The sequence below is a fragment of the Poromitra crassiceps genome (assembly GCF_964638095.1).
Source record: "Poromitra crassiceps genome assembly, chromosome: 6".
Classification (NCBI taxonomy): Eukaryota; Metazoa; Chordata; class Actinopteri; order Beryciformes; family Melamphaidae; genus Poromitra; species Poromitra crassiceps.
In genome coordinates, this window is record NC_139627.1 from 15,422,072 (window position 1) to 15,449,366 (window position 27,295).

General features: G+C 44.1%; 3 protein-coding genes across 3 annotated transcripts in view; all 3 read left to right on the forward strand.

Annotated features, from left to right (window-relative positions):
• The window catches only part of LOC310778934 (trypsin-3-like), a 3,476-nt gene extending 2,940 nt beyond the window's left edge, over positions 1 to 536 (forward strand). The window contains exon 5 of the mRNA XM_083639408.1: positions 58 to 536. Within this exon, the coding sequence (XP_083495534.1) occupies positions 58 to 204 (147 nt within the window). The 3' untranslated portion in view covers positions 205 to 536. The remainder of the gene's footprint in view (positions 1 to 57) is intronic.
• Positions 537 to 1,245: 709 nt separating this feature from the next.
• On the forward strand, positions 1,246 to 15,562 carry cfap53 (cilia and flagella associated protein 53; the record flags this gene model as incomplete). Its single annotated transcript, XM_083638107.1, has 8 exons — positions 1,246 to 2,408; positions 5,808 to 6,028; positions 7,237 to 7,410; positions 8,823 to 9,126; positions 9,864 to 10,082; positions 12,860 to 13,076; positions 14,029 to 14,131; positions 15,316 to 15,562. The coding sequence occupies exons 1-8, from the start codon at positions 2,337 to 2,339 to the stop codon at positions 15,560 to 15,562; spliced, it is 1,557 nt and encodes a 518-aa protein (XP_083494233.1). The 5' UTR covers positions 1,246 to 2,336.
• A 4,177-nt stretch (positions 15,563 to 19,739) lies between these two features.
• The window catches only part of myo5b (myosin VB), a 101,739-nt gene continuing 94,183 nt past the window's right edge, over positions 19,740 to 27,295 (forward strand). The window contains exon 1 of the mRNA XM_083639363.1: positions 19,740 to 20,150. Coding sequence (XP_083495489.1) covers positions 20,124 to 20,150 — 27 coding nt within the window. The 5' untranslated portion in view covers positions 19,740 to 20,123. The remainder of the gene's footprint in view (positions 20,151 to 27,295) is intronic.

Below are 27,295 nucleotides of genomic sequence, written 5' to 3' on the forward strand. Positions count from 1 at the left end.
CTGCTCCTTCTCACATTCTCTCTCTCTCTCTCTCTGTGTCTCTCTCTCCTTCCTCAGGGTGACTCTGGGGGTCCCATGGTCTGTGACGGGGAGCTCCAGGGTGTGGTGTCTTGGGGGCTCGGCTGTGCTCAGAGAGACAAGCCCAGGGTGTACACAAGAGTCTACAATTACCTCTCCTGGATCAAGCACATCATGGGAAGCTAAACTGGGCATACATCAAATCTGTGTATAACTGTGTGTTTTACTGTGTGTATAGTGTGATTTACTGTGTGTAGGCAGGGCCGCTGGAAGTCATTTTAAGCAGGGGGTGCTGGGAGGAAGGGACTCTCCAAGCATGTAACTTCCTTGATTGTTATTGTTGATAATTCTATTTAAATAGGCTACATTTTCAGTATATCAATAATGCAATCATTTCCCGAAACATTCTTAAACAAGAAAGGAACATAGTGCATTGCAAAATATTTTTAATTACATTTGTAAAAAAAAAAAAGAAATTGGGAAAAAATTGGGGGAAAATCTAGGGGGTGCTGCAGCACCTGCAGCACCCCTACTTCCCACGGCCCTGTGTGTAGGCTACAGTGTGATTTACTGTGTGTGCCGTGTGGTTCTATCACTGTGTCATTAGCTTGGCATTGATCAAGGACTATCAGTCATTAGTTTGAAAATTCACTTGTCTTCAGGGCCAATATGTGTGTAATATGACAAGATTAGCTGTAGCTCCCTCTCCTGAGTTACAGTAATAGTGAATGCTTATATAGACATAGAAAATATAGCATAATTGCTTGAAATATGACCTACAGTACTTATTTTTCTACCATAATATCATTTTTGGACAGGGACACTGAAAAAGACACGTTGACAGAACAGGATTATGGCATGTATGTTTAAGGCTATCCTGCTGCAGAGAGAGAGGGTGGAGGGAGAGAGAGGGGGAGAGAGAGAGAGGGTGAGTGGGAGAGAGAGAGAAGAGGGAGAGGGAGAGAGAGAAGAGGGAGAGAGAGAGAGGGGGAGTGGGAGAGAGAGAGAAGAGGGAGAGGGCGAGAGGGAGAGAGAGAAGACGGAGAGAAGGGGGAGAGAGAGAGAATGGGGAGAGAGAGAGAGAGAGGGGGAGAGGGAGAGAGAGAGAATGGGGAGAGAGAGGGGGAAAGGGAGAGAACGAGAGAAAGAATCGGAAGAGAGAGGGGGAAAGGGAGAGAGCGAGAGAAAGAATGGGGAGAGAGAGGGGGAGAGGTAGAGAAGGGGGAGAGAAAGAATGGGGGGAGAGAGAGAGAGAGAATGGAGAGAGAGAGCCAAAGTCACGCCCACTTCCGGTTTAGGCTGACATGGACGCAATACATTACTGCAGAGCCATAAGAGTCGGGACATCTCCATTCACTCCAATGGACCCGTTTTTTTATCTCAAGAGTTCCAGGAAGTAAGGTCCTGGATTAAGCAGCACTGTCGAGCAGTGCTGGGCAAGTTACTGAAAATTGGTAATTAGTTACAGTTACTAGTTACTTCTCTCAAACAGTAATTTAATTACTTTAAAGTTACTAATTACTTCAAAGTAATTAGTTACTAGGGAAAGTAACTTTTGCGTTACTTTTAAAAGTCTACGATTGTTATTAATGCACCCATTATGTTAGTGTTGCTGTGCCACAGTGTGGCATTGAACATTCACTTATTGGGGTGGCTTATAGCCTATCAAGGTCATTAGCCTCTGGGGCTCTGGGACTAGGTCTGAGGATCAGAAACTGGATAATCCTCTGAAGTTGTCCGTTATTTTAATGTCCTAAAGTAACTAGTAACTAGCCCAGTTACTATTTGAGTAACTGTAACAGAGTTACTAAATTTGAAAAGTAATTCGTTAGATTACTAGTTACTGCAAGAAGTAGTTAAGTTACAGTAACTAGTTACTTAGTAACTAGTTACTCCCAACACTGCTGTCGAGTTGCAGCAAAATGGACAGTTTGTGTTGTACTTTGAAAGTTGTTTTTTTTATAATCAAATTGTACATTATCAGCTTTATTTTAGCATTCAAAAGTAGCGCGAGACCCCTTCCTGGCTGTTCATTGGCTAATGAGTCACACATTTTGGTCCTCCGCTGACGCCACTCTCTCTAAATTGCTCTAGGGCTATTTGTCAATGGGCAAACAAGCCAGCAGGGGTGCTGTTGTCAGTATCACTTCCTTGTGTTTGTTGTTACCACGGCGACTGAAAAGCAACTCTGGTAACATTTGACCAGCTCAGTGGTGTCCATGTGAGTCTCAACGGCTGTGGCAGTGCAACATAATAATAATTATAATATATATTATTATAGAGCTGGAGACCAACAAGTTGACATTTGTCATTTGAAGATGTTGACTATTCAAAGAACAAAGCCTCAATGTCGAGAATTCAATGGACCAACGCCTCATTCTGCCGCTGTGGTGAGTGACACCATGTTGTTTCCAATATTATGAAAGTTGTGGCAAATTTGTAAAGCAGATAATAACTAATGTTTTAAGTCCGGCATAATTAAAACACCATAATTTCCACAACAAATAAGGAGTAGGCTAATAGCTAAATATTGCTGGAGCTAGAGCTAATTAGCTAGGCTATACGAGGGATCAGCCGAGCAGCATTTTTGTAAACAAACCGTGTCCCTATGGAGCCCAAGTGGCGCGAGGCGTGAGTGGCTGACTCTAGCCAGTTGACTCTGTTTACATTTGAAAAACTGCACAGTTCGCACAACTTTAACACGACATGCATAATATTATACATCAAACTCTTGAGCTACTTCTGCTCTCACTCAGAATGTCAAAATATAAGCGATGTGATGTAGGCTATAGTTTTTGAGATATTAACGTTTGTTTGGCACAACTCATACTATTAACTGCCCCAGGGTTCCGCATTTCCGGGTGGCAAGTGACGTCACGCTGATCCCTCATAGGCTATAGATAGCTGCAGGGACGTACAAAGATAGACCCCATGGTGGTGCCCAAGCACCTGCCCTTTTGCCCTCTGAATGATAAAGTGCCCTTGTGTTTCAAAGGCTGTCGCAGACCCTTTATCCTCAGAAACTAGAATGCCTAAGGCAGTGGTTCTCAAATGGGGGTCAAATGGACCCCCAGGGGTCCGTGGCACTTTGCCAGGGGGTCCGCGAAAAGTTTTCAGGTAAAAAAAAAAAAAAAGATACCCCCCCCCTTCTCAAACTATTTCCTACATGGTGCTAGTCTATCAAAATATCTTTGCTGTCATTGATTGTGTTGCATAGTGGTTTTCTGTACTGTTGACAAATTGTGATATTGTAAGTCGCTTTGGACAAAACAAAAGCGTCTGCTAAATGACGTAATGTAAATGTAATGTAATAAAAAAAAAAATATATATATATATTTTTTTTTGCAAAATCTTCATAGTTTCACGAAAATAGTTTATGCTTTAAATCTAAAATGGTTCATGGATTACATTCTAATAACAAATTAAAAGTCAAGCACGTTACCGTGGGAACAATTAAGCTTAGCCCAAAATCACAAATCAGAATGAGGGGGTCCCCGGTATATTTTCTATCTTGTAAGGGGTCCTTGGCTGAAAAACATTTGAGAACCTCTGGCCTAAGGCATCCACAGTGATGGGCAAGCTACTTGGAAAATGTAGTAAGCTAAGCTATCAGTTACTCTCGTTTAAATATAGCTAAACTACATTGAAGCTATCCCCAGACAAATGTAGCAAGCTAAGCTACGAGCAACATGGCAAAAGCAGCTTGCTACATCAAAGCTACTTTTTTCTCACATTGAATCAACTTCATGTCAAAGAACAACTTTCCACCAAACAAATAGGCAGGCAAAAAAATCTCATTTTGATTGTTTATTATATTATAAAACACAATGATGGCTCTGCCATCTTTCAAAGTTCGTTGCTAATGTGACTTCGCCAGCACATGACATATTTTGCCCTACCCTTAACCAATCGTCAGACTAAACCCAACCCAATCAGAGGCAGAGTAGTGCCGGTTCTTGCTGAAAGAGAGGGAAGGATGCTAAAAAGCAAGGATGAGACAACAACACTTGTTGTCTGTCATAATCGAACTGGAAGTGTATTGGCTACACAGGCACACTTGACATATGCAATGTCTCCTCCTGTTTAATATAAACCGCAGCAGAAATCTCCACTGCATGCTTTGCTCATGGATCTTCTCTGGCGAGTAGCTTGTAGCTTTTGCGGGAAGCTACAAGCTACTTGGGTCTATAAATAGCTTAGCTACTGAAAAAGCTACTTGGTTCAAAAGTAGTGAAGCTACCACCAAGCTACTGAGAAATGTAGTTAAGCTATGTAGCTTCGCTACTTGTAGCAAGCTACTGCCCAACACTGGGCATCCATTGGTACCAACCATGTCATGCTGGCTTGCCGGGAAGGAGGCTAAATAACGCTCCAAAGTTAAATCAATTTTGGCGAGGGGAGAAACTGGCATAGCCATTTTCAATGGGGTCGCTTGATCTCTTACCTCATGATATCTGGGTTCTATAGGTACACATGAGTGTCCCCTTTACAGACATGCCCACCTTATGCTAATTTGTTATTTTCGCCATCTATTTGAATATTTCTGCATATATGGGCTCCCTAAAAAGTCTTGTACATAATTTGGGTATGACTGGAAAGATGAGACTCTTGTGGATTCAATGAGCCTAATTGTATTCGTGTGGGATGATGTTAGTCCCCAGAGTAGCCACTTCATTGTAGGGAGATCATTTTTCGAAACTTGACCTCATTGTATAAAATGATTTTTTTTTAGTTAATACATTGTGCCTTACATGTTTCTGTAGTACTGTATGTGTTGAGCCTGTACTTTATTGCCATAGTATTATTGTTGTTGTTGTTTTTTACATGTAAATTGGAAGGAGGTTGGCACTTCAAGTGTGGTCACCCAGGGGCACCACACTGTATTAATGCGGGCCTGACTGTATATCACTTTTTTAAAATAAATAATTAAGAGATTGGTGCCCTTTTTTCACTTGAGCACCTGCCGCCCAAAATGTCTGTGTACGTACGCCACTGAATAGCTGTGTTGTTTTAGCTCATGTTGGCTCATCCTAATGTGCTATCAGAAACACTAGGCCCAAATAAAAGCAGGGATCATTGAAATCCTTAAAGGGAAAGTTCAGTTTTTTTGATGTGGGGTTGTATGAGGTACTTGCAGACAGTCAGTGGTTTGGAGAAATTGAGACTGGTTGTGTCAGACAAGTAGAGTTGTTTGCTGAGTGTGAAGGGGGCCATGAGCAAAAATGTAAAAAACAACAGAAAAAATACATGAAATGCTTCCGTACTGCTCACCTGCCATAATCCAAGTCTCCAACAAGAAAAGAAAAAGTAACAGTTTTTATCTATTTGTTTAAACCATGAATGTGAACCAATGTTTGACAACCAAGCCCCCAGAGCAGTGAGACAGACAACCATCCCCCCTGACCTCTTGACAAAAGTGTTATGCTAGCTACCACATGTCTTTAGCTATAGCAACCGAAAAGTAGACTAAAATTCAAGGTATTACCTTGCTCTTTTTAACAAGTAGTGTTTGATTATGAAATGCCTAATCACCTACAAACTTTTATTACAAAAACAACACCAACATGAAAAATTACTCGATGGCCCCCGGAAATGGCCCGATTTAAGTGATCATGACATCACGCCAAATGTTTGATATCAATATGATGAAACAGCGCCCTCTAGTTTGGCTGTAATAAGAACTGTGACAACCAACCCGTGAAACGACGAACCAACCCCGGTCTCCCCTAGTGTAAAAGTCCAAACATCACTGAAATATTCTTGTGTATTTTGCTCCTGCTCAATCATAGAGAGCGAAGCTCCCTTCATCCAGGCCTCCAGACTACCTCAGGAGGAGACAGGAGGAGGCCAGGGACAAGGTGCTGGAGATCACCAAGTACCAGCAGAGCTGCGACCTGAGGACCACATGGCAGAAGAGGACCGACCGCCTCATCCTAGCAGGGACTATAGAGAGACAAGTCAAAGATGCTATGAACCAATATGAGACGAGCATCGACGAGCGCAGGGACAGGTGCGTCCGTGGCGTGCACAGTCACATCTCCTAATTTACGCGTCAACTGTTCACCTGTCTCCAGAGATGGGAAGTGATAGAGAATAGAATTCTATACATCCGCTAAATGTATATGTAAATGTATATCACAGCTTATCTAATACCAAATTAATTGAAGCCTTGAGTCCAGGACTGTTTAACATAAAAGTATATTTAATACCAGATATTCTCTGCAATATGCATATTGACAGAGGGCAAGAATCTCAATGTACACATGTCTGATCGATGTACAGAGTCAAATATTCAGCCCCTGGCCGACAGTGTACCATATGCTTTATACTGTAACGGAGGAAGAGCAGAGAGGAGGGGGAGAGGAATGGGATGATCTCAAGGAAATGTGTGTGCGTCCACTTGAGTCTGACAGGGAAACTGTTATCAGTTGTTATTGGACACGATGCACTGCCCAAGGTCTCAGCAAAGAGGAGAAGTCCTCTGCTTATGGGTCAGATGTCAGTGTGCTATGGGTCTATTGGTCAGAGCAGTCATGTCATAATGTGTATGTCATGTCATCACTTATAGCATTAATTATGTGTATGCAATTATAGCTTATAGCTTATTGATTAGGAAATATTGATTAGGAAATGGCATGGAACTTATATTTTTCTCCAACAGGAAGTAACTAAGTACAAGTACTTTGTTATTCCTAAGTAGGATTTTCAGGTATCTGTAGTTTACTAGGTATTTACTTTTCTGGCAATGTTTTATTTTTACTCCTACATTTTAACACAAATACTGTATACTTTCTACTCCTTACTTAGTTATTACTTTAGTTTTAATGCCCGACAGACAAAAACAATGTAATGTTTGTCTGTCTCTCTCGTTTCGCACTCTCCCAGCTTTCACGCATTATGTGCACTATGCATTATGTGTGGAAAAAACATATTACAGAAATTATGAATCAAAATGTAGTCTTTATTCATCTTAAAACATGTTTGGAGGGGATCTTTTAAGTGTAATAGTCTTTAAATTGATGACATGGGTTTCAGTTAGCTTTGCACAGAAACAGCTGGTAGAAATACTTTTTTTCTTTACTTTTATACTTTATTACATTTCAGAGCCTGTACTTTTTGAGTTGAATCAGTACTCTATTTTTACCAGTCTATTTTTTGTTTTACACAAGTAACTGTACTAAGAATACTTCCCCCTCTCTGTCTGTCTGTCTCCACCAGGCTGCGCTGTATGTTGGAGGCAGAGGAGCAGCACCTCCTCGGAGAGCTGGAGGAGCAGAAGGAGACCGTGTTGGAAAGACAGGCCAGGATGCGAGAAAGAGCCAAGATGCTGAAGGACAGACGCGAGAGAGAAAGACAGCAGCTGGTCGCCGACAAGCTGGACCAACTGTTCATGTAAGTGACATACTTAGACCCTTTTCATGTAAGTGACAATACGATACGATACGATACGATATACTTTATTGTCAGTTCACACTGAAATTTGTCTTGCAAGACAGCGGCAGTCCCATGCACAAACACATGACAAAGAGAACAAAACCAAAAATACAAAGATACATACACACATGACATACAGCACACAGAGAGCACTGGTCACTGCTCCACTGACCCTCGGCCATGTTCTTGATTAAGCCTCAGGATCGACTGATGTATAAAGGACTTTCTTAGTCTGACCTTCTTGAAAGTTGCAATTAGGTATCTCCTGCCAGAGGGCAGGAGTTCATATTCTTCATGTAACACACGATTAGTGTTTGAGGCAATATTAATAATACATACAATGTATGACAATGAATTGAATTGTATTTTAATTATTGATATTATGTCAAATAAATCTAATCAAACTAAAACAAATAACTTTATAAAAACTTAGTTACTTCTTGATTTCTTCTCAATCCAAAAAATATTCCCTCCCCATCACATTTAAACTGGGAAAATCTGACAGCCAGTCTACAACTTAATCACACAAAAAACAAATTACTTAAATTATGACAAGAAATACTATAGTCTAGAGTGACTAACGGGTGCTGCTCGTTGAAAGAAACAGGTAGCGAGGAGCTTGACTGACAGGGTCCAATCATGACAACGCCATTTTCTGTGTGGGCTCACATACTGGGTACTGTATGTCACCATGTCTCAAGTCAAGTCACAAGTCTTTAACCTCCAAGTCTGTAGTCGTTTCTTTTCTCAAGTTAAGTTGCAAGTCATCAAACAGTCGACTCAGGTACAGGGGGGCACAGTGGCACAGTTGTAAGCGCTGTCGCCTCACAGCTCGAAGGTCCTGGTTTCGATTCCCACCTGGGACGCTGTGAGCTCTGAAGGAGCGCGTGCGCGTCCGCATGTCCTCGAGTGCCCACCGCCCGGGTGGGGTCGTCAAAAGGACCTTTCTGTGTGGAGTTTGCATGTTCTCCCCGTGTCCCCTGGGGGTTTCCTTCATATAGGAACCCCTCACCAAAACATGCAATATCCTGGTTGCTGTTGTGGTGCCTCCTCTGGTCGTTAGGGGCGCCTGTTCGGAGGGAGGGGAACTGGTTGGAATAGCGTGAACCTCCCACGTGCTATGTCCTACCGGTGAAGCTTCCCCTGTCAGGTGAAAAGAAGCGGCTGGCTAACTGCCCATGTCTCGGGGCAAGCATGGAGCCAGTTTCGGCTCTCCCCAGATCGGCAGAGGGTGGAGCAGCAACCAGGATAAATAAAAAATTAGCACTAATGGGGGATAAAAATTGGATAAAAAAATCTGATTTAAAAAATAATAATAATCAAACAGTCGACTCGACTCGCAATGACTCAAGTCCACGTGTGCTCCTCAGAGAGCAGAGTGAGGAGCTGCGGGCCATCCAGACCAAGCGCAGAGAGGAGGAGGTGTGTGCGGAGCGCGCCGCCCAGCTGCGGAGCAGGGAGGAGCAGCGGCAGCAGCAGCAGCAGGAGGAGAGGCTGTTTGCTGGGCTGTGGGAGGCTGACCGACAGGCTAAAGAGCACAGAGAGAGCCAGCACGCACACAGGCAGCAGCACAGCACCACGGAGCTGCTGCAGGGACTCAGGGCTCAGATGGAGGTCACCCAGCAGCACAGACAACAAGCCAAGCAGCTGAAAGAGGAGGAGGCCCAGCTTCTGGTGTGCATTTTTCTCTTTCTGATAAACACATACTTAGAAATCATAATAACTCATAATATCTCATTCACAACACGTCAAATTGCGTCGCTTTGTGAAGTCCCTCGGCGAGTCGGCGTGCTATACCGACGCAAAAGGTAGGCCTATACCCCGGCTTTTCTCATAATATTTGGAAGCGCAGAGTGGTCTTAAAGGAATACTCTGCCGATTTTCAATGCCGAGTTATTTTGCACATAAATATCACAGATATCCGAAAACTGTCAACAGTTTTGCAGGCATTCATTTAGTTTGACAGTTATTGAGAGTTGATTTGAGTTAAGTTGTGGACCAGCGATGTAATTAAGTGCATGAATGACATCAGGTAGCTAGAGTTGCCGAGCATTGCAAGCAGTTGCAACATCTGGACTGGAGCAACCCGGACATACGACTCACTGTTTACTCACTACTGCCCCCCACACTTCCGGGTTGCTCCAGATGAATGATTTTTGGTTTTTCAAAGATAGAATTCATGCAACAATTTGGAAGCGGCAACTATATTTATTTAAAAGAAGAGGAGGTTGGGCATCGGATAGCGTCTTCACTTTGAGTTCCTGGCTCAGGTAAGGGTTGGTTTTAAGACCTAGACGTGAGAGTGGTGCAGCGGTTTGATCGGGTCGCAGGGCAAGTCGTGACCCAAAGCGTGGTAACGTGTTGTGATACCGTACCTCAAACCCCCCCCCCCCCCCTCTTGTGTTGGTCAGCTGGAGCAGAGGGAGGTGCTGCGTCTGGCGGAGCAGCGGGAGCAGCAGCAGAAGCTCCAGGGACAGGAGGCGCGGCGCAGGCAGCTGGGGCGCTGTCTGAGGCTGAAGATGAGACGTCTGGCCCAGGAGACCCAGGACGAGCTGCAGCTGGACATGAGCATCCTGCAGCATCTCCTCACCGAGGAGAGGGACGACAGACAGGACGCTGCTCACAGGAAGGTGGGACATCACACTTAGACCAGTGGTTCTCAAACCTTTTCTGTCATGCCCATCTTTAGAGGAAGAAAAATGTCCATGTGTCCCAACAAAACGTTGACAAAATGAGCCAAGTTTAACTTTATTCAAGCAACATTGACACCATTCCGTTCACCCCTCTCTTTCAGTCATTCATGTTGCGCAAATAAAAAAGCAACGTCCACTTCAATTTGATCAAATCACTTTTTTTTTATGTAAATGGGAAATGAACTTGAAACTTGACGTTTGTCACTAGATTGCTCCATCAGTCTGTGAGCTAAGATAAATAAAAAAAAATAAAAAAGAGAGAGAGAGAGAAAAAGAGAGAAAATTCAAATAAAACGTGCAATCACGTTGCTGAACCAAAGTTAAATCTGTGAAATCTAAATTTAAAATTAAATCTGTGTGGGGGAAAAAGAAGAAGGAACAAATGTGGATATCTGGCAAGAAAGATGCAAGTCAATTTGTGAAAGCTGAAGTCTCATCAAGACAAAGATCCAAAGGCAGCCAGCTCAGTGGATGAGAGCAGATATAGGTCATGTGACGGTGACAAATCAAATGGTCGATGTGGCTGATTCTCTCAATCGGGTGCCCTAGTCATAATCGGGTGTCCACCAGACTCACTTCAAAGATTTTCAATTAAAGGAAAAAAACAAAATGCATTTTAAAGCTGTCAATTAATAGAACCAGGTGTCTTTGCATTAAAATGCAAAATAAAATAAAATATAAATAAAATAAATCATGTAAATATAAGAAATATATAAATAAAAACAAGAAAGTTGTGTAATCAGCCCCTGACCCCCTCTAACATGATTTTGGACTCTTTTGAACAACATGCTGCAAAGAAAGGCATGTGTCACACCAATATTTCATTGTTTTTATTGTCAAGTTGAGATTGTCAGGCTCAACAGTTCAACTATGTTATATGAATAAATAAATGATAGTAAACATTCTGTTAGGAAAAAACATAAACAGGTTTGCAAAATATTATAATGCCATGTGCTGTTACTGTAATGTCTTAGCTAGGTATGGAGTTATGGCTACTATTAGCCAAAAGAACACATATAAATTCCTATTAATTTTTAGGGTTTCATGTCTGAGGTGGGAAAATACATTTCCTCAAAGGTTTAATAGTCCAGATGTAGTCATCAGAAGTCCAATTAATTGAGTTTATTTTTATTTTTATTATGACCCAAAAGGCACTCTTCTCAGAGAATCACCCATATGACAGGTGTTAGCACTTTGCTTTAGGTTTGGTAGGCACAGGTTGTTGTTTTTTTAAAACTTTTTGAAATGTTGGTTCCTAGGAGAGAACAGGAGAGCAAGAGTTCGCTCTGTAGGTAAGTTTTAATCCTCAGTTTTGAGACAGAAATAAAGACATCACCCCCTGATTTACTAAGGCCAGGCACTAACCAGGTATATTTTAAAAAACTCACCCCCTGATTTACTAAGGCCAGGCACTAACCAGGTATATTTAAAAAAAACTCACCACCTGATTTACTAAGGCCAGGCACTAACCACCAGGTATATTTTAAAATAACTCACCACCTGATTTACTAAGGCCTAACTAGGTATATTTTGAAATAAATTTGATGTCTGTGGCTAAATTAAAACATGCTTTCACTTTCACTTTAAATAGTGTGATAAAATAAGCTGTTTTTCCTTTAGTAAAGCAGGTGCAAAGAGCTATTATACTAATTAGAATAAACCCATCCTTCATTTTTGCACTTTCTGGCTGACACCCTAGCCACCGGCCACCGTGGCTGGTTACAGTAGGTTGATCCACTTCTCAAATTCACAGGCATTTGGCTGGTGATCTGTGCTCATTTCCAACCCTGGCCACTAGATGGCCCCAGAGTACCATCGTTTTGAAATGTATTGAAGATTATGGGCATAGTGTGTAAATGAATGAATGAATCAGTCTCCACTTCAGTCAATGAAGCTTCTCAGAAGAGTCTCTCTTATAGGCAGCGTGCATCATGCTTCTGTGAAAAGAAAGCTGCTTATGTTCACAGATACTGAAGTGAAAATATTTGAAACGTTCAGTCAAGTGTGTGTGTGTGTGTGTGTGTGTGTGTGTGTGTGTGTTGTGTGTGTGTGTGCGTGTGTGTGTGTGTTTAGGTCGAATTTGGGGACACACACAACCGACTTAGACTAGGTGTTTGGGGGGGCATGTGCAATTGGGGAAAAAGCCATGTCCCCAGTTGTAAAAAGCTGGTTAGGTTTAAAGATGTAGTGGTTATGGTTAGGGTCAGAAAGATTTAGAGAGAGAGTGGCGTCAGCAGAGGACCAAAATGCGTGATCATTAGCCAATGAACAGCCAGGAAGGCGTCTCGCGCTACTTTTAAATGCTAAAATAAAGCTGATAATGTACAATTTGATTAAAAAAAACTTAAACTGTCCATTTTGCTGCAACTCGACACATCTCTCCATAATCCAGGACCTTACTTCCTGGAACTCTTGAGAGTAAAAAACTGGTCCATTGGAGTGAATGGAGATGTCAGGACTCTTCTATATACACGGCTCTGGTTAGGGTAAGCCTCCAGGGAATGCATGTAAGTCTGTAACACGCCAAAAATGTGTGTGTGTGTGTGTGTGTGTGTGTGCGTGCGTGCCTGCGTGTGCGTGTGCCTGTGTGTGTGTGTGTGTGTGTGCGTGCGTGTGTGTGCCTGTGCGTGCGTGCGTGCATGCCTGCGTGTGTGTGCGTGCGTGCGTGTGTGTGTGTGTGCCTGTGCGTGCGCATGCCTGCGTGTGTTGTTCAGATCTTGCTGCGTGACGAGCAGCAGAAGTACCGACAGTACTTGGCGGAGGAGCTGGAGAAGCAGAGGAGGCAGGAGGCAGAGACGGAGCAGCTGATGGAGGCAGAGCTGAGAGAGACCTGGGCTGAGAGGGAGAAGAAGAGCCAGGTGCAGCGCGAGGCCAGGAACCGTCTGATGAACGACGTGATGGAGACGCGCCACCTGCAGATCACACACAAACGTAAGGCTATAGTTGTTGTTGTTGTTTTGTTTTTGTGATCTGATGTGTTATCAGCCATTTTGCTTCTTTTTCTTACACACAAACCACAAAAACCACATAGACATATTCATAAACATACACCCAAGTCCCCACTCCCCCCTCCCCACAGGACCCATCAACCTACCCCTCCAAAATCACAACTAAGTCAGCCCAGCCAAATTCAGAGTTTAACAAACATACCTTGACCCATACAATGTACAGAATAACATACATCAGACTAGAAAAGTGCACTCAGTAGAGTGCAGATCTCCGCCAGGCACCGCTAAGCCTAACCATGGCCAAACCCAACTGCGAAGGGAACAGCTACGGGGAACACCAGCTAATGGAGTCAGACGATAACACACACGCACGCACACACACACGCACGTTCGCGTGCGCACATACACACACGCACGAACGCACGCACGCAAGCACACACGCGCACACACACACACACACACACACACACACACACACACACACACACACACACACACACACACACACACACACACACACACTCCACTCATATTGAAATGTGCTTCTGTTTATCACTATGAAACAGGTTTGAAGTAGACTATTTAGGTTAAAAAGTTGTTTAATACTAATAGTTCCAATCAATAGCATCTAAGTAGTATGCATGCTTAAGGGTGTTACGATTATGAGGGGGTCCTTGGAAAATGTTCTCCCCTAAGGGGTCCTTGGCCCCCCAAAAGGTTTGGGAACCCCTGGCTGACATGATGACCATTCGTTTGATTGCATTTGGTGTGTGTGTGTGTGTGTGTGTGTGTGTGTGTGTGTGTGTGTGTGTGCGTGCGCGTGCGTGCGTGCGTGCACGTGTGTGTTTGTGTTTGTGTGTGTGCGTGCAATGCCGTGCATATGTGTGTGTGTGCATGTGTGTGTGTGTGTGTGTGTGTGTGTGTGTGTGTTGCAGTGGATCTGAACATGCAAAAACAAACTCAGCTGGCCAAGGAGAGAGACGAGTTGAACAATACCATCGAGGAGATCAAAGTGGTGGACGAGGAGCAGAAGAGACGGTATGTGCCAAACGTTCTTATTATTTTTATTTTCTTTCTGATTCCCCCCGATTTTTCTCCCCAATTGTACTTGGCCAATTTCCCCCTGCTGCCCCGGTCACTGCTCCACCCTCTGCCGATCTGGGGAGAGCCGTAGACTAGCACCATGCTGCTTCCTCTGAGACATGCGCAGTTGCCAGCCGCTTCTTTTCACCGGACAGCGGGGAGCTTCACCGGCAGAACGTAGCACGTGGGAGGATCACGCTATTCCCACCAGTTCCCTTCCACCCCGAAACAGGCGCCCCGACCGAGTACCGCTAGTGTAGCGACCAGGACACATACCCTTAATCCAGCTTCCCACCCGCAGACACAGCCAATCGTGCCTGTATGGACGCCCGACCAAGCCGGAGGTAACACGGAGATGCGAACCTGCGGCCCTCGTGTTGGTAGGCAGGGAATCTCCCGTGTATGGTATCTGCCAAACATCTTAGCAGAAGAGACGTTATGTGCCAAACATCTTAGCAGTGCAAGATGTGTAGGCACACAATGCTTTCGTCAGAAAGAACATCAAGCCGTGTTGTCACCGTCATGCGATAGATGGCTCTCTTACTCTCACCTTGTGAAATACTCCAGCACGTCTCGAGTTGTACAGAGGCGACCACGATTCTCCAACAAAACCAGGAAGCAGCGAAAAGCAACAATCTCCCGTCAGAAAAGCTCCATCAAACAGCTCCAGGCTTGCTGCTCAAAGCGCTGGTCCGCAGTTTTTAGCGAGCCACAGAATCCATGACAGCGGGGCAGGCTGTCACTCAAACCTGAAGGATTTTCTTTCCACCAGGCGCTGAAAACACGTCCACAAAGTCACTTGTCCTCAGGTAGTTTAGTAATCCAGTTCCTAACTCTCACATTGTGTAAATTGAGGGCATAACCCGGCTCCCCTAAACCCGGGGTTAGGGTTCTAACGGTTCTAACCCTAGAGATGAATGTACTTTGGTGCGAAGAGTGCAAATCAATTCCAGAACAACAGCAAAGGACCTTGTGAAGATGCTGAAGGAAACCGGTACAAAACCAAGTTATAACCGCAGAATGGCCGCTCATGCAAGGAAGAAGCCACTGCTCCAAAACCACCATCTAAAGCCAGATGACGGTTTGTAAATGCACATGGGGGAAAAGATGTGACTTTGTGTTGTGGTCTGTCCTTGCAGGCACAAACAGATGTGCCAGGCGTACCAGGCAGACCTGCAGGCCCAGATGGTGCACCAGCAGCAGCTGCGGTCGGAGGAGAGGGCCCAAGCGGAGAGGGAGCACCGGGGGGGTCTGGCCGTGCAGGAGGAGTACGAGAGGAAGAAGCAGGACTTCCTCTCCAGACCCGCGTCCCACACCCTGCTTCACCCCTTCAGGAGAACACAGGGCTCCAGGGCCAGCTCAGCTTCACAGAGTCAGGCTGAGTGAATTAATGTCTGGCCCAGGAGATGATGGTCCCTCAGCGCTATGTTCCATTGTTCCCTCAGCTCTATGTTCCCTCTGCCCTGTGTTCCCTCAGCCCTATGTTCCCTCTGCCCTGTGTTCCCTCAGTCCTATGTTCCCTCAGTCCTATGTTCCCTCAGATCTATGTTCCCTCAGTCCTATGTTCCCTCAGCTCTATGTTCCCTCAGCCCTATGTTCCCTCAGTCCTATGTTCCCTCAGCACTATGTTCCCTCAGCCCTATGTTCCCTCAGCCCTATGTTCCCTCAGCACTATGTTCCCTCAGCCCTATGTTCCCTCAGTCATGTTCCCTCAGCTCTATGTTCCCTCAGTCCTATGTTCCCTCAGCCCTATGTTCCCTCAGTCCTATGTTCCCTCAGCACTATGTTCCCTCAGTCATGTTCCCTCAGCTCTATGTTCCCTCAGTCATGTTCCCTCAGCTCTATGTTCCCTCAGCACTATGTTCCCTCAGTCATGTTCCCTCAGCTCTATGTTCCCTCAGCACTATGTTCCCTCAGTCATGTTCCCTCAGCTCTATGTTCCCTCAGCACTATGTTCCCTCAGCACTATGTTCCCTCAGCCCTATGTTCCCTCAGCCCTATGTTCCCTCAGCACTATGTTCCCTCAGTCATGTTCCCTCAGCCCTATGTTCCCTCAGCACTATGTTCCCTCAGTCCTATGTTCCCTCAGCCCTATGTTCCCTCAGCCCTATGTTCCCTCAGCACTATGTTCCCTCAGCCCTATGTTCCCTCAGCACTATGTTCCCTCAGTCCTATGTTCCCTCAGCACTATGTTCCCTCAGTCATGTTCCCTCAGCTCTATGTTCCCTCAACCCTATGTTTCCTCAGGGCTGAGGGAACATAGGGTTGAGTCAACACAGGGATGACCCTGATACATAATGATGTCAAATTGGAAGACAGACACACACACACACACACAGACACACACACACACACACACACACACACACACACACACACACACACACACACACACACACACACACACACACACACACAGTTGTTAAAAACACACATCTTGCCACTGCGTTGTTCTTATTCTAAGACGTTCTGAATAGAAATAAAATATGTTTACGCAAATCTATGACTTTCAGGACACATTTGATATCTGTGCCTTGACTGTGTTCCTTGTTGACCAATGCCAGATCAGGTTTTTCTGTTAAATAGCGCTTTCATTTCATCACATAAATTGACACAGCTGTTGGCAAAGACAGGTATAACTTAGGTCATACGGAATTTACCATGGGTGGAGGTGGGATCCACGTTGCACAAAGTCAGCTTGTGTATTGAGTAAGAAGCAGCATCAGCTCATCATTCTCAGGTTTCCCCTGCAAAACAAACACGTACACGTACAAACATGTAATACTGCACTTGGAATTCAACATGCAACAAAGAAAATTGTCCGTATTTGGAGTTCGGTTGATGTCATTTTGTGTCATTTTGAACATCTGCTTTTGCTGCGGTCTGCTGTGAGTCTGTGTCTGTGATTTGCTATACATGCTGTCTGTTGTGAGTCTGTGTCTGTGATTGGCTACATGCTGTCTGTTGTGAGTCTGTGTCTGTGATTGGCTACATGCTGTCTGTTGTGAGTCTGTGTCTGTGATTGGCTACAGTACATGCTGTCTGTTGTGAGTCTGTGTCTGTGATTGGCTACATGCTGTCTGTTGTGAGTCTGCGTCTGTGATTGGCTACAGTACATGCTGTCTGTTGTGAGTCTGTGTCTGTGATTGGCTATGGCTTTTGCTTCCAGGTAAACAGATGACAGGCGGCGTGACGAAACACTGTACATAACAGCGTGATCTGGGAACACCCAGAGGCTTAGTCATGCCAACACCTTAGATGTGTCTCCAGGGCAATCCACTAACGCCTGCCCCAACATCAGTGACACACTGATTTACCCATTTACCAGGAATGTTGCACAAGCACTAAATACCTGTATCCAACACAGTAACCAACCAATACGGTTTGATCTTTCTTGTCTGAACCACTGCGGCGATTTTCTTTACCTCTTTTCTGTGTAAAAGGTGAATTTAAATACAGTAATTTGTGTCAGGTGTCGCGTAGTGGCAAAAGGGCAATGCCTGTATAATGGGTGGACCAGTTGGCCTTATTAGTCCATGGCCTCCTGTCAGGTTCATGAAGCACACCTCATACCAGCAGAAGGAGTGGTTTGGGAGTGGAGGCATTATTAGCCGATGGAGGAGTAACACTTTTGCTCAGACAAGTCTGAGATATTGTTCAAGCCGAATTCAGTCAGAAATGATTTGAGTGCAGCACACTATGGAACAGGGAAGCCCTCTTTTAACGAACTAAACTTCAACTAAAGGATCTACTATTGAAAACCTTCCTACCATGATGACGGACTATTACCCTTACTCCAAGGTAATTATTGAGCTTTATCAAGTAAGAACTTTGCTACAATTGTACAACAACCAGAATACAGTATGTACTAACACATACCCAATGGGCAGGGAATGTCTGACTGACGGTAATGATTATTGTGGGTATTGTTGTAATGATTTACTTGTGTCCAAGTAAGAAAACTATTATGTATTACTGCATGCACAATCCACTATCAGCTCATGTCCTGTAAAAGGTTACACAATGTCATTGATAAGATTTCTCTCCTGTGAAATGTCTTGTGGAAGGCCTCACATGCTGTGAGGGGAAACAGCTTTAGTACTCATTTCACTTTCACTGACTCTGGGACAGCGCTTTTCAAAGTGGGGTCCGGGACCCCCCAGGGGTTCCCCAGCAATGACAGAATGTAGCCTATGAGTATATTTTGTCATGGGTTTCATACACTTTCTGTAATAACACATCTAGCAAAAATCTTATCAGTTGGGGGCCCTGCATGGGACAAAATCTTATCAAATGGGGGTCCGTGGTGTAATTTGTGTCAGTTTAGGGGTCGTTGAAAAGGTTTGAGAACCACTTAGGTGTGCTGAAACAAAGGTTAATAGTAAGGGAACTACTTATGAAGGGATGTGGAAGCTAAGCTAAGCCCACCTGTACTCAGTTTAGCCATCTTTCTATTTGCAGAATGTAAAAAAGGAGTCCTGCACACTGTCCAAACTTGCAAAACAAGTTTATTTTGTGACAATAAATCTTTATTGCAAGTTTGGACAGTCTCCCTTTTTACAATTTATGAATGCTTTGTTGTCCTTGTCCAACACACCTGTCCTGGAAAAGAGATGTGCGGTTGTCCTATAGTTCTAGCCTGATGTTTTAGGATGTACGTTGCATACGTTCCTATGATGTAGGCCACATTTAAATAATAGCCTAAGCAGTAAAAAAATGATATGAGGAAAGGATTACATTACGTCATTTGGCAGACGCTTTTATCCAAAGCGACTTACAATAACACATTTAACACAGTCTATGACAGCTACAACTTCTGAAGGAATAGTGGTAAAGTTTTTTTTTTTTTTTTTTTTGAGAGAGAGAGAGAGAGAGAGAGAGAGAGAGAGAGAGAGAGAGAGAGAGAGAGAGAGAGAGAGAGAGAGAGAGACATGTTAGTTCAAGAAGGGCCCAGATGGAGCCTGAAAAGGTGTATTTTAAGTTTTTGCCGAAAGATTAGCAGTGAAGCGACCGTCCTGACCATAGGAGGGAGCTCATTCCACCATTGTGGTGCCATCATTTATCATTATTATTATCATTATTGGTGGTGGATGAGTTGAGTTCCCTCCCCCTCCCTTCCCTGATATGAGACGCGCTTTGAATGTCTAGAAAGGCTATATAAATCCAATCAATTATTATTATTATTATTATTATTACTATTATTATTATTATTATTATTATTATTATTATTATTATTATTATTATTATCATTATCAACAAACTATGTTTTTGTTTCTTTTGTTTTCATGCTGGCTGCTTCATGGTTTGTTCAGTTTTTTTTTAATCTACCAATAAGCTGCATCCCTGTATTTACGTATTTATTAAATACATAATTAGCATTATGCAAACCTGGCCTTACCTGCGTACAGGAACCCAGGTAGTAGGCTTGGTGTAGTTGCTCTGCTAGTCCACTTGGTGTCTGAGTGAGTGTACAGTGTGTGGCTGCTGTAGCCCAATAAACTGCCACTCAAACGGGGTCTATTGGAGAGGATCCCACTGGCAGGAAGTAGCTAGATGGAAGCTATCGTACTCTGATTTTTTATCTGCGGTGTTAACATTACCTTTTTCCTTATGGGTTATAATCCGTGTTTTTCAACATGTTGCTGCTGCTGTGGGATGTAATAAATGCGTGTAACTGAAAACAAGGCAACATAATTAGTTAGGCTATCTGAGGGAAACACCTGCCGCCGTGTCACCACCACCAGGAACAAGGGATGTGGATATAACAAGGTTCGCGAAACTAGTACTGGCATCTGCTTATGGAGATATGGACTATGACAACCTGTCAACTTGTTTCGAAGACACAAAACTTTGTGCGAAGTCGATAACTATGTGTTTTTAAATGGCAACGAGACGACTCCTGGCGTAGGTTAGTTGAGGCGGGACGGGGAGAGAGACGAGCTGGAGGATGTCTGTGAACGAGTTGTACACAAAGGTGAGTGAGTCTGGCTGTTATTTTAGCTGGAGACATTTTACCTGACAAACTATTATGTAACGTTACCTCCCTCAATCAACTTTACACGACAAGCTCCTAAAACGGCTTTGGAGAGAGACCGGATACCTGTGTCCCGCTGCTGGAGAAGTGACTGACAGTACCTACCTTATGGAGGCAAATGTAGCCCAAACTCCATTAAAAAAAAGAAGGAAAAGCTGGCGATATGATGTTGATGTTTATTGGCAAATGTATTTAGCTCGTTAATAAACATGACTGAAGAGTTATTGATCTTTAAGATCCCGGGGACACATCCAACCCACCAAGCAGTAGTTTACAATAGACATAGCCTACATTTCAACGTTAGTAGCCGCGCTGCTTCACCTGTCCTCTGTCACGATATTCCATGAGAATGCAGCGTTGTGAGCGTTAGCGCTGAATCGGACCACTTTTAAAAGTTGAAATTCTATTGTAATTGCAGCTGCATGGTGTATTGTCGATATGCCGAATTCCCCAGAAGATGCTACAGTCAGATCATACGGAACATGTTTCTAAACACACTGTAACATTATGTGTTACATTATGCGAGGTGGCAGGTTGTTTGAATTGAGTTTGGTGGGGGCCCGGCAGGAAGCGACAGGTGCAGCCTCAAAGTTGACTTCCATGATCCCAGCATGTTGTCTGCTAGGGAGGGGATATTTCATCATAGAAAGATGGAGGCGAACTCCTTTGTCTGCAAATATAGGTTAGTATGATAGATGACTTATTTACATAGTACCTTATTATTGCTTTACAGTACAGTCAGCAGAATAGCCTGATATAGTGTGAACAAAAATATTTTCCAGATGATGGCTGGTCTCCTAGGAGGACAGTGGCTTGCTTGTAGGGTGTACAAAAAGCCTCGATACAATCAACAAGTTGTCTTGGTTGGTGGTTTGTTGCTGGTGTCAAACCTCTTCCCTCATTGTTGCACTTCTTCCTTCTAGTGAAACTCTGCTAACAAACTATTAAGGATCTATAAATAACCATTGTTATTGTTTTTTTTAGGTCAGTTGTTTACAATGAATTAGCCCAGACAGCAAATCAAGTTCTTCAGGAGAATATCTGAATGTGAAAATATCAATGAAGACATAATTTGCCCAATACGCAATGATTGTGTATTGAGGATTTGTGCTAGGATTAGCATACGCGATGTGATGTGTTGGCTGACATGACAAGAGAGCAGAAGAGGAGGCACACCTTATTCTAAAAATAACTTGTGTTCCTTTTTTGTGCTGGTCATTCCTATTCTGATCTTCCTCTTATGGCTGCCAGTGTCTCACCACAGTGTTGTCTAATAGGGATGCACAATGATCCAGTGTCTCACCACAGTGTTGTCTAATAGGGATGCACAATGATCCAGTGTCTCACCACAGTGTTGTCTAATAGGGATGCACAATGACATCGGCACCACAGTGTTGTCTAATAGGGATGCACAATGACATCGGCCGATAAAGGCTTTGAAATGAAATGTCAACATCACTCCGAAACAAGTATTTCTGCGATATGACAGGCCGATAAAAATTACACTTTAATTATGCTCAATGCTTGACTACTGTAAGCTCGACGTCGTGTCCCCTGGTTGTGGTGGCTGTTGTCATGATTGTCACAGGGTGAGCATCATCCAAGCCTGTTGAAGTAGGATGCATCTTAGTTTTGTCTGAAAGAAAATGTTACATAAAAAATGGCATATTTTACTGATAAGTTGAAGTAGTTTTCTTATTTTGCCCAGTGAATGTGCACATTTTGAAAAGCATTGTATTTATGTCTGCATCTGCCAGTGGGCCGTCATGATAAGAGTAGACATAATACTGTGTTAATTCCACCACAGGAGAGACTTGATGTTCTCTGACATTAGCTGGGAAAAATGTTGCGCACCATATCGGTATGGGCAATCGGCCAAAAGAGTTGAGGAAAATATCAGATATCGGCAAAAAAAATCCAATATCTTGCATCTCTTTAGTCTTTACAGTGTATTATGGCCTTAATAACTTGATGATACTCTATAGACATATAGCTTTGATTTAGATTGTGGTGTTGAAATCCCGGTGCCCAGATACATGCTGTAGTCAAGTGCATTAAGTAGAGCCACTTAATTCCTCACACCCCCTGTGAAGCCAAATAATCCAGAATGGAAAACCAAATAATCCAAATCCTAACAGCTCCATCTGGTTTAGAACAGGACTGAAGTCAGCTGTGTCATGTTCCTCTGTATTGGAGCCCTAGGTGTCTTCAGTACAGCACCGGGAGGGGGGGGGGGGGTTATATGATAATGATTAGCCTGTAAGTAATCATGTCCTTGCCGTTGTGGCTTGCAGCTCATACTGGTACAGTTGATACTGTATCTTCTAGTCAAATCGCAGGTGTGTGTGATGATTTGAAGATGTGGTTTAGCTTTGGTGTTCTAGACACAGTTGGATGTCCCTGGTGTTTGTTGTGTTTGTTGTGCAGGTGGAATGCTGTAGCTTTGGGACAGGCAGAGCAGGATTAGCCTGAGTCACCACCAACCCCCTCTGTAGGCGGGGGCCAACCCCCTCTGTGGGCTGGGGCCAACCCCCTCTGTGGGCTGGGGTGGGCGGGGGCCAACCCCCTCTATGAGCGGGGGCCAACCCCCTCTGTGGGCTGGGGTGGGCGGGGGCCAACCCCCTCTATGAGTGGGGGCCAACCCCCTCTGTGGGCTGGGGTGGGCGGGGGCCAACCCCCTCTGTGGGCTGGGGTGGGCGGGGGCCAACCCCCTCTGTGGGCTGGGGTGGGCGGGGGCCAACCCCCTCTATGGGCTGGGGTGGGCGGGGGCTGCCATGTGGAGTCCAGAGTGACTGTAGGTAATTATTCAGACACACTGTTTGTGCTCCTCATGGGATTGTGTTTGTTGTCATGCTCACCATTACATGACAAAGCTGTAGTTTTACTGTCAACTCTATCAAGTATTATTATCTCATTAGCACATTCATAAATGGGGGTTATTTTAAAATGTAAGTTATTACATACACACTACCACTTTATTTACTATTTTATAATGTAAGTTATTACATACACACTACCACTTTATTTACTATTTTATAATGTAAGTTATTACATACACAGTAGGAATAGAAGTGTGGAGAAGCTTATAAACAACAGTCTGGTGTCTTTTGGGAATTGTGCTCATAACTCTGTGTGTGTGTGTGTGTGTGTGTGTGTGTGTGTGTGTGTGTGTGTGTGTGTGTGTGTGTGTGCGCGCGTGAGTGCGCGCGTGTGTACATGAATGTGTGTTTGGTGAGTACTATTTATGGTAGTCTGGTGTCTCATACAAACTCTGGACTTTTCATACTATCCATAAACACAAATGAGGACAGCCACTTAAAAAGTATGTTGCTGTATAAAACCTTGTGTATTGGCCCCATGCACCGAAGGGCCAATACTGCGGCGTAGCACTAGCTCTATTGCAGCGGATTGGGTTCTTTTTACCCCTCCCGCGGGCAACGTTGCAGATAGAGTAGTAAGGCTGATCCGTAGCGGCTTCTGGGACGTGAGTCGGGGTCTTAATTGGCCTCGGCTGGGTCTACTGGGCGAGGGTGTATGATGTTGACAGACCCGAAACACCTAACGACCCCAGATAACATCACTGATGACATGTCCTAGCGCATGCGGTAGCAGTGTATTTGAGAATGAGTGTAATGTATTTTATTTGCATTTGGCATGAGATTAACTCTGTCCAAAGATAAACCAGTGGTATTGTTTGAAGGCATTAGTGTATCAGCAATGCCAAGAAAATGAAGTATTAAATAAAATGGCAAGTAGTTATGTGAGGCAGAAAACTTGTGAAGGTTGTGTACAGATGCTGCTACCTTGAATTGCCAGCTGATCCTTGACAGGTACCTGACAGGGCCCATCCAGATCCTTGGTAGATTAAAGAAAGATACAAATAGAGACTTAACTCGATATATTTAAACATAACATAACATAAACCAATTCACTCTCTTAATAAACCATATACAGTAGATGTATGCACAAGCTGAGCATCCCAAAGCCAAAATTTACCCACATTTTTGGCGCATGGCGGGTGTCAGTTTTGGACCCTGTGTGTACACACCCCCGTTTTACTGTGCAACGTTTTCCTTTCAATGACTTGAAGGCCACAGAAAGGATCACTGTAGGGTGACTGTAATGTTGATGTCACACACACGCACACACGCACGCACGCACACACACACACACACACACACGCACGCACGCACACGCACGCACGCACACACACACACACACACACACACTATATTGTGCAGACTGCAGAGTGACAAAACCGTGTTAATAGTTAAACCATCTACTTTGTTGACAGTGTGTCATTTATGATTTATGTAGCAGCTTTTGCATGCTCTGTGGGCTTATAGTTGTATTCTGTTGTCTTCTACAACAGATGACGTAGTAGGCTGTAGGTTATCAGTCTTGGCTGCAGATGTCAGTTGTGTGTCCGAAGTCTTTGTTAGCGCTACAGCGAACGATTACTTTCATTATCGAGTCGATTATTTTCTCGACGAATCGATTAGTCGTTTGGTTTATAAAATGTCATGAAATGGTGAAATGGTGAAAAAGTGTTGATCGCGTTTCCCCCCTAAGCCCAGTGTGGCTAACCTTGCGAGGCAGCTGGATTCACGCGAGATCATGAGATCATGAGATCACGATCTCATCTCACAAATCCATCTTGCCATGCTCCAATCTATTTCATTTCAATCTATTAGTCGTAGTATAGTACAGTAGAGTATTTTATATACATCTTAAAACATTACTTTAGGGGGTCTTTAGTCACTATGCCACCGTGAACCGAAGTGACTTTATTCTGATGTAACGGACCTCCGCCTTCACTTTTCACTGTGCATCTGTGGCACCAACCCCCGTCTCTGTCTGTCATTTACTTACGCGTGATTTCTAACCCCACATAGGATAAGCAATAACCACGCCCTGTGGCGCCGGGATTGGCCAGGAGCATTGAAGCTTGGGACTAAAGCGCCTGGGTTTTTCATCTTTTAAAATAAAGATGTTTAAAAAACTATTGGCATTGCTTGTTACATTTTCAGTGCTGTACCTTTTCTCTGGGTAAGAGTTGAGCTTGAAATTAACGATATGATACATTATATTATATGAGCTATGAACGTGAACACAACACCGTTTATATTATTGCATGTTTTTGTAGATTGTGTAGATTGTGTAGATTACAATTATTATGCTTATTATTAGTATTACTATACTAAGGAAGGTAGGTGACCATAATTCATTTCAATGTCCGCTCTCGAAATCGCTGTCCGTTCTCAAGAGCTATTCAGTTTGTTCATGAAATCGCTGGGCTGCGTGCCCTCCAGTGCTGCTCCTGGCCAATCCCGGCGCCACAGGGCGTGGTTATTGCTTATCCTATGTGGGGTTAGAAATCACGCGTCATTTACTGAGTGTTCTCTTTCCACCTGAGAGACAGACAGGCAGATGCACATGAGAGACAGACAGGTAGACACACCTGAGAGACAGACAGACAGACACACCTGAGAGACAGACAGACAGGCACACCTGAGAGACAGACAGGCAGATGCACCTGAGAGACAGACAGACAGACAGACAGACAGACAGACAGACAGGCAGACAGGCAGACAGACAGACAGACAGACAGACGCACCTGAGAGACAGACAGACGCACCTGAGAGACAGACAGACAGACAGACAGGCAGACAGACAGGCAGACAGGCAGACAGACAGACAGACAGACAGATACACCTGAGAGACAGACAGGCAGACAGACAGACAGACAGACAGACAGATACACCTGAGAGACAGACAGACAGATCAAAGGTCATCAGCAGGCAGGGAGCTCTGACTTCCTGTTGGACACACCCAGTTTCACCTGGAGCTGTCTCACTGTGCTGACACATCGCTGTCCACAGAACAATATGTTGGAGGATATGGCAGAATTATTATTATTAGTCTTTTTTTATTATGTTTATGTACATTTCATTTATTTATTAAAGTGATAGAGAGCATATTGTGTACATTTGATCCCTTTTCCGAACTCAAGTTATATATATTTGTTCAATTTGTGTTTTTTTATATTTCTAGTTATTTATAATTATTCAATTCCCAGTGAAGTTGACTGTTTCAGTGCACTGATGTCATTTTGGACAATAAAATGTATTGTTAAACTGTAAAATATCCTGCCTAGTCAAGTCATATCTTTGTCAAGTGTTTGATCTTTGAGGGATCATTGCAAAAAAAAAAAGTGTGTAATATATTTAAAATAGAAGAATATTGGCAGATATATTGATATCAGATTTGTTTTGGTACTCACTAAGGCTTGGTTGGCATCGGCCCCAAAAAGCCAGTACGGGTCGGCCTCTCGAGTGCTGGGAGCGGAAGGAACCTGAAGCGGCTAAAAGCAGGGTCTTAAGGGAAACCTGAGACACCTCTACACAGTTTCACTGCTCTGTCATCAGACATTCAAGCCTTCATGGCCTGTTCACTTAGAAGACCATGTCTTTCCCTTTTTCTTTGAAAGCCTACAGCAGCTAATTCTAATTCACCAAAAGCAACATGATCACCAATGTGCTCTATGCCAGGATTAAGAATCTTTCAAGTATTTCTACCGTATTGAATGTGTTTTTTACATATTGCCGTTTCAGCATTGTTGTCATGAAGCGTTGTAGTTGACGTGGACACGCGGGAAGCCGTCAGTTCCTTTCTCTTTGTTAGGTGTTACGCAACAACATGAGCTCATCAGCACGCCTGTCTTTCACACTGAACCTGTAGAGCAGCTTTTCCCCCTGACCTCCACCTCCACTCACCAGCTGGCTCCACCCACCCACACCTCCACATACAGCATCACGTGACTCCACCCACACCTCCACATACAGCATCACATGACCGCACCCACACCTCCACATACAGCATCACGTGACTCCACCCACACCTCCACATACAGCATCACATGACTGCACCCACACCTCCACATACAGCATCACGTGACTCCACCCACACCTCCACATACAGCATCACGTGACTCCACCCACACCTCCACATACAGCATCACATGACCACACCCACACCTCCACATACAGCATCACATGACTCCACCCACACCTCCACATACAGCA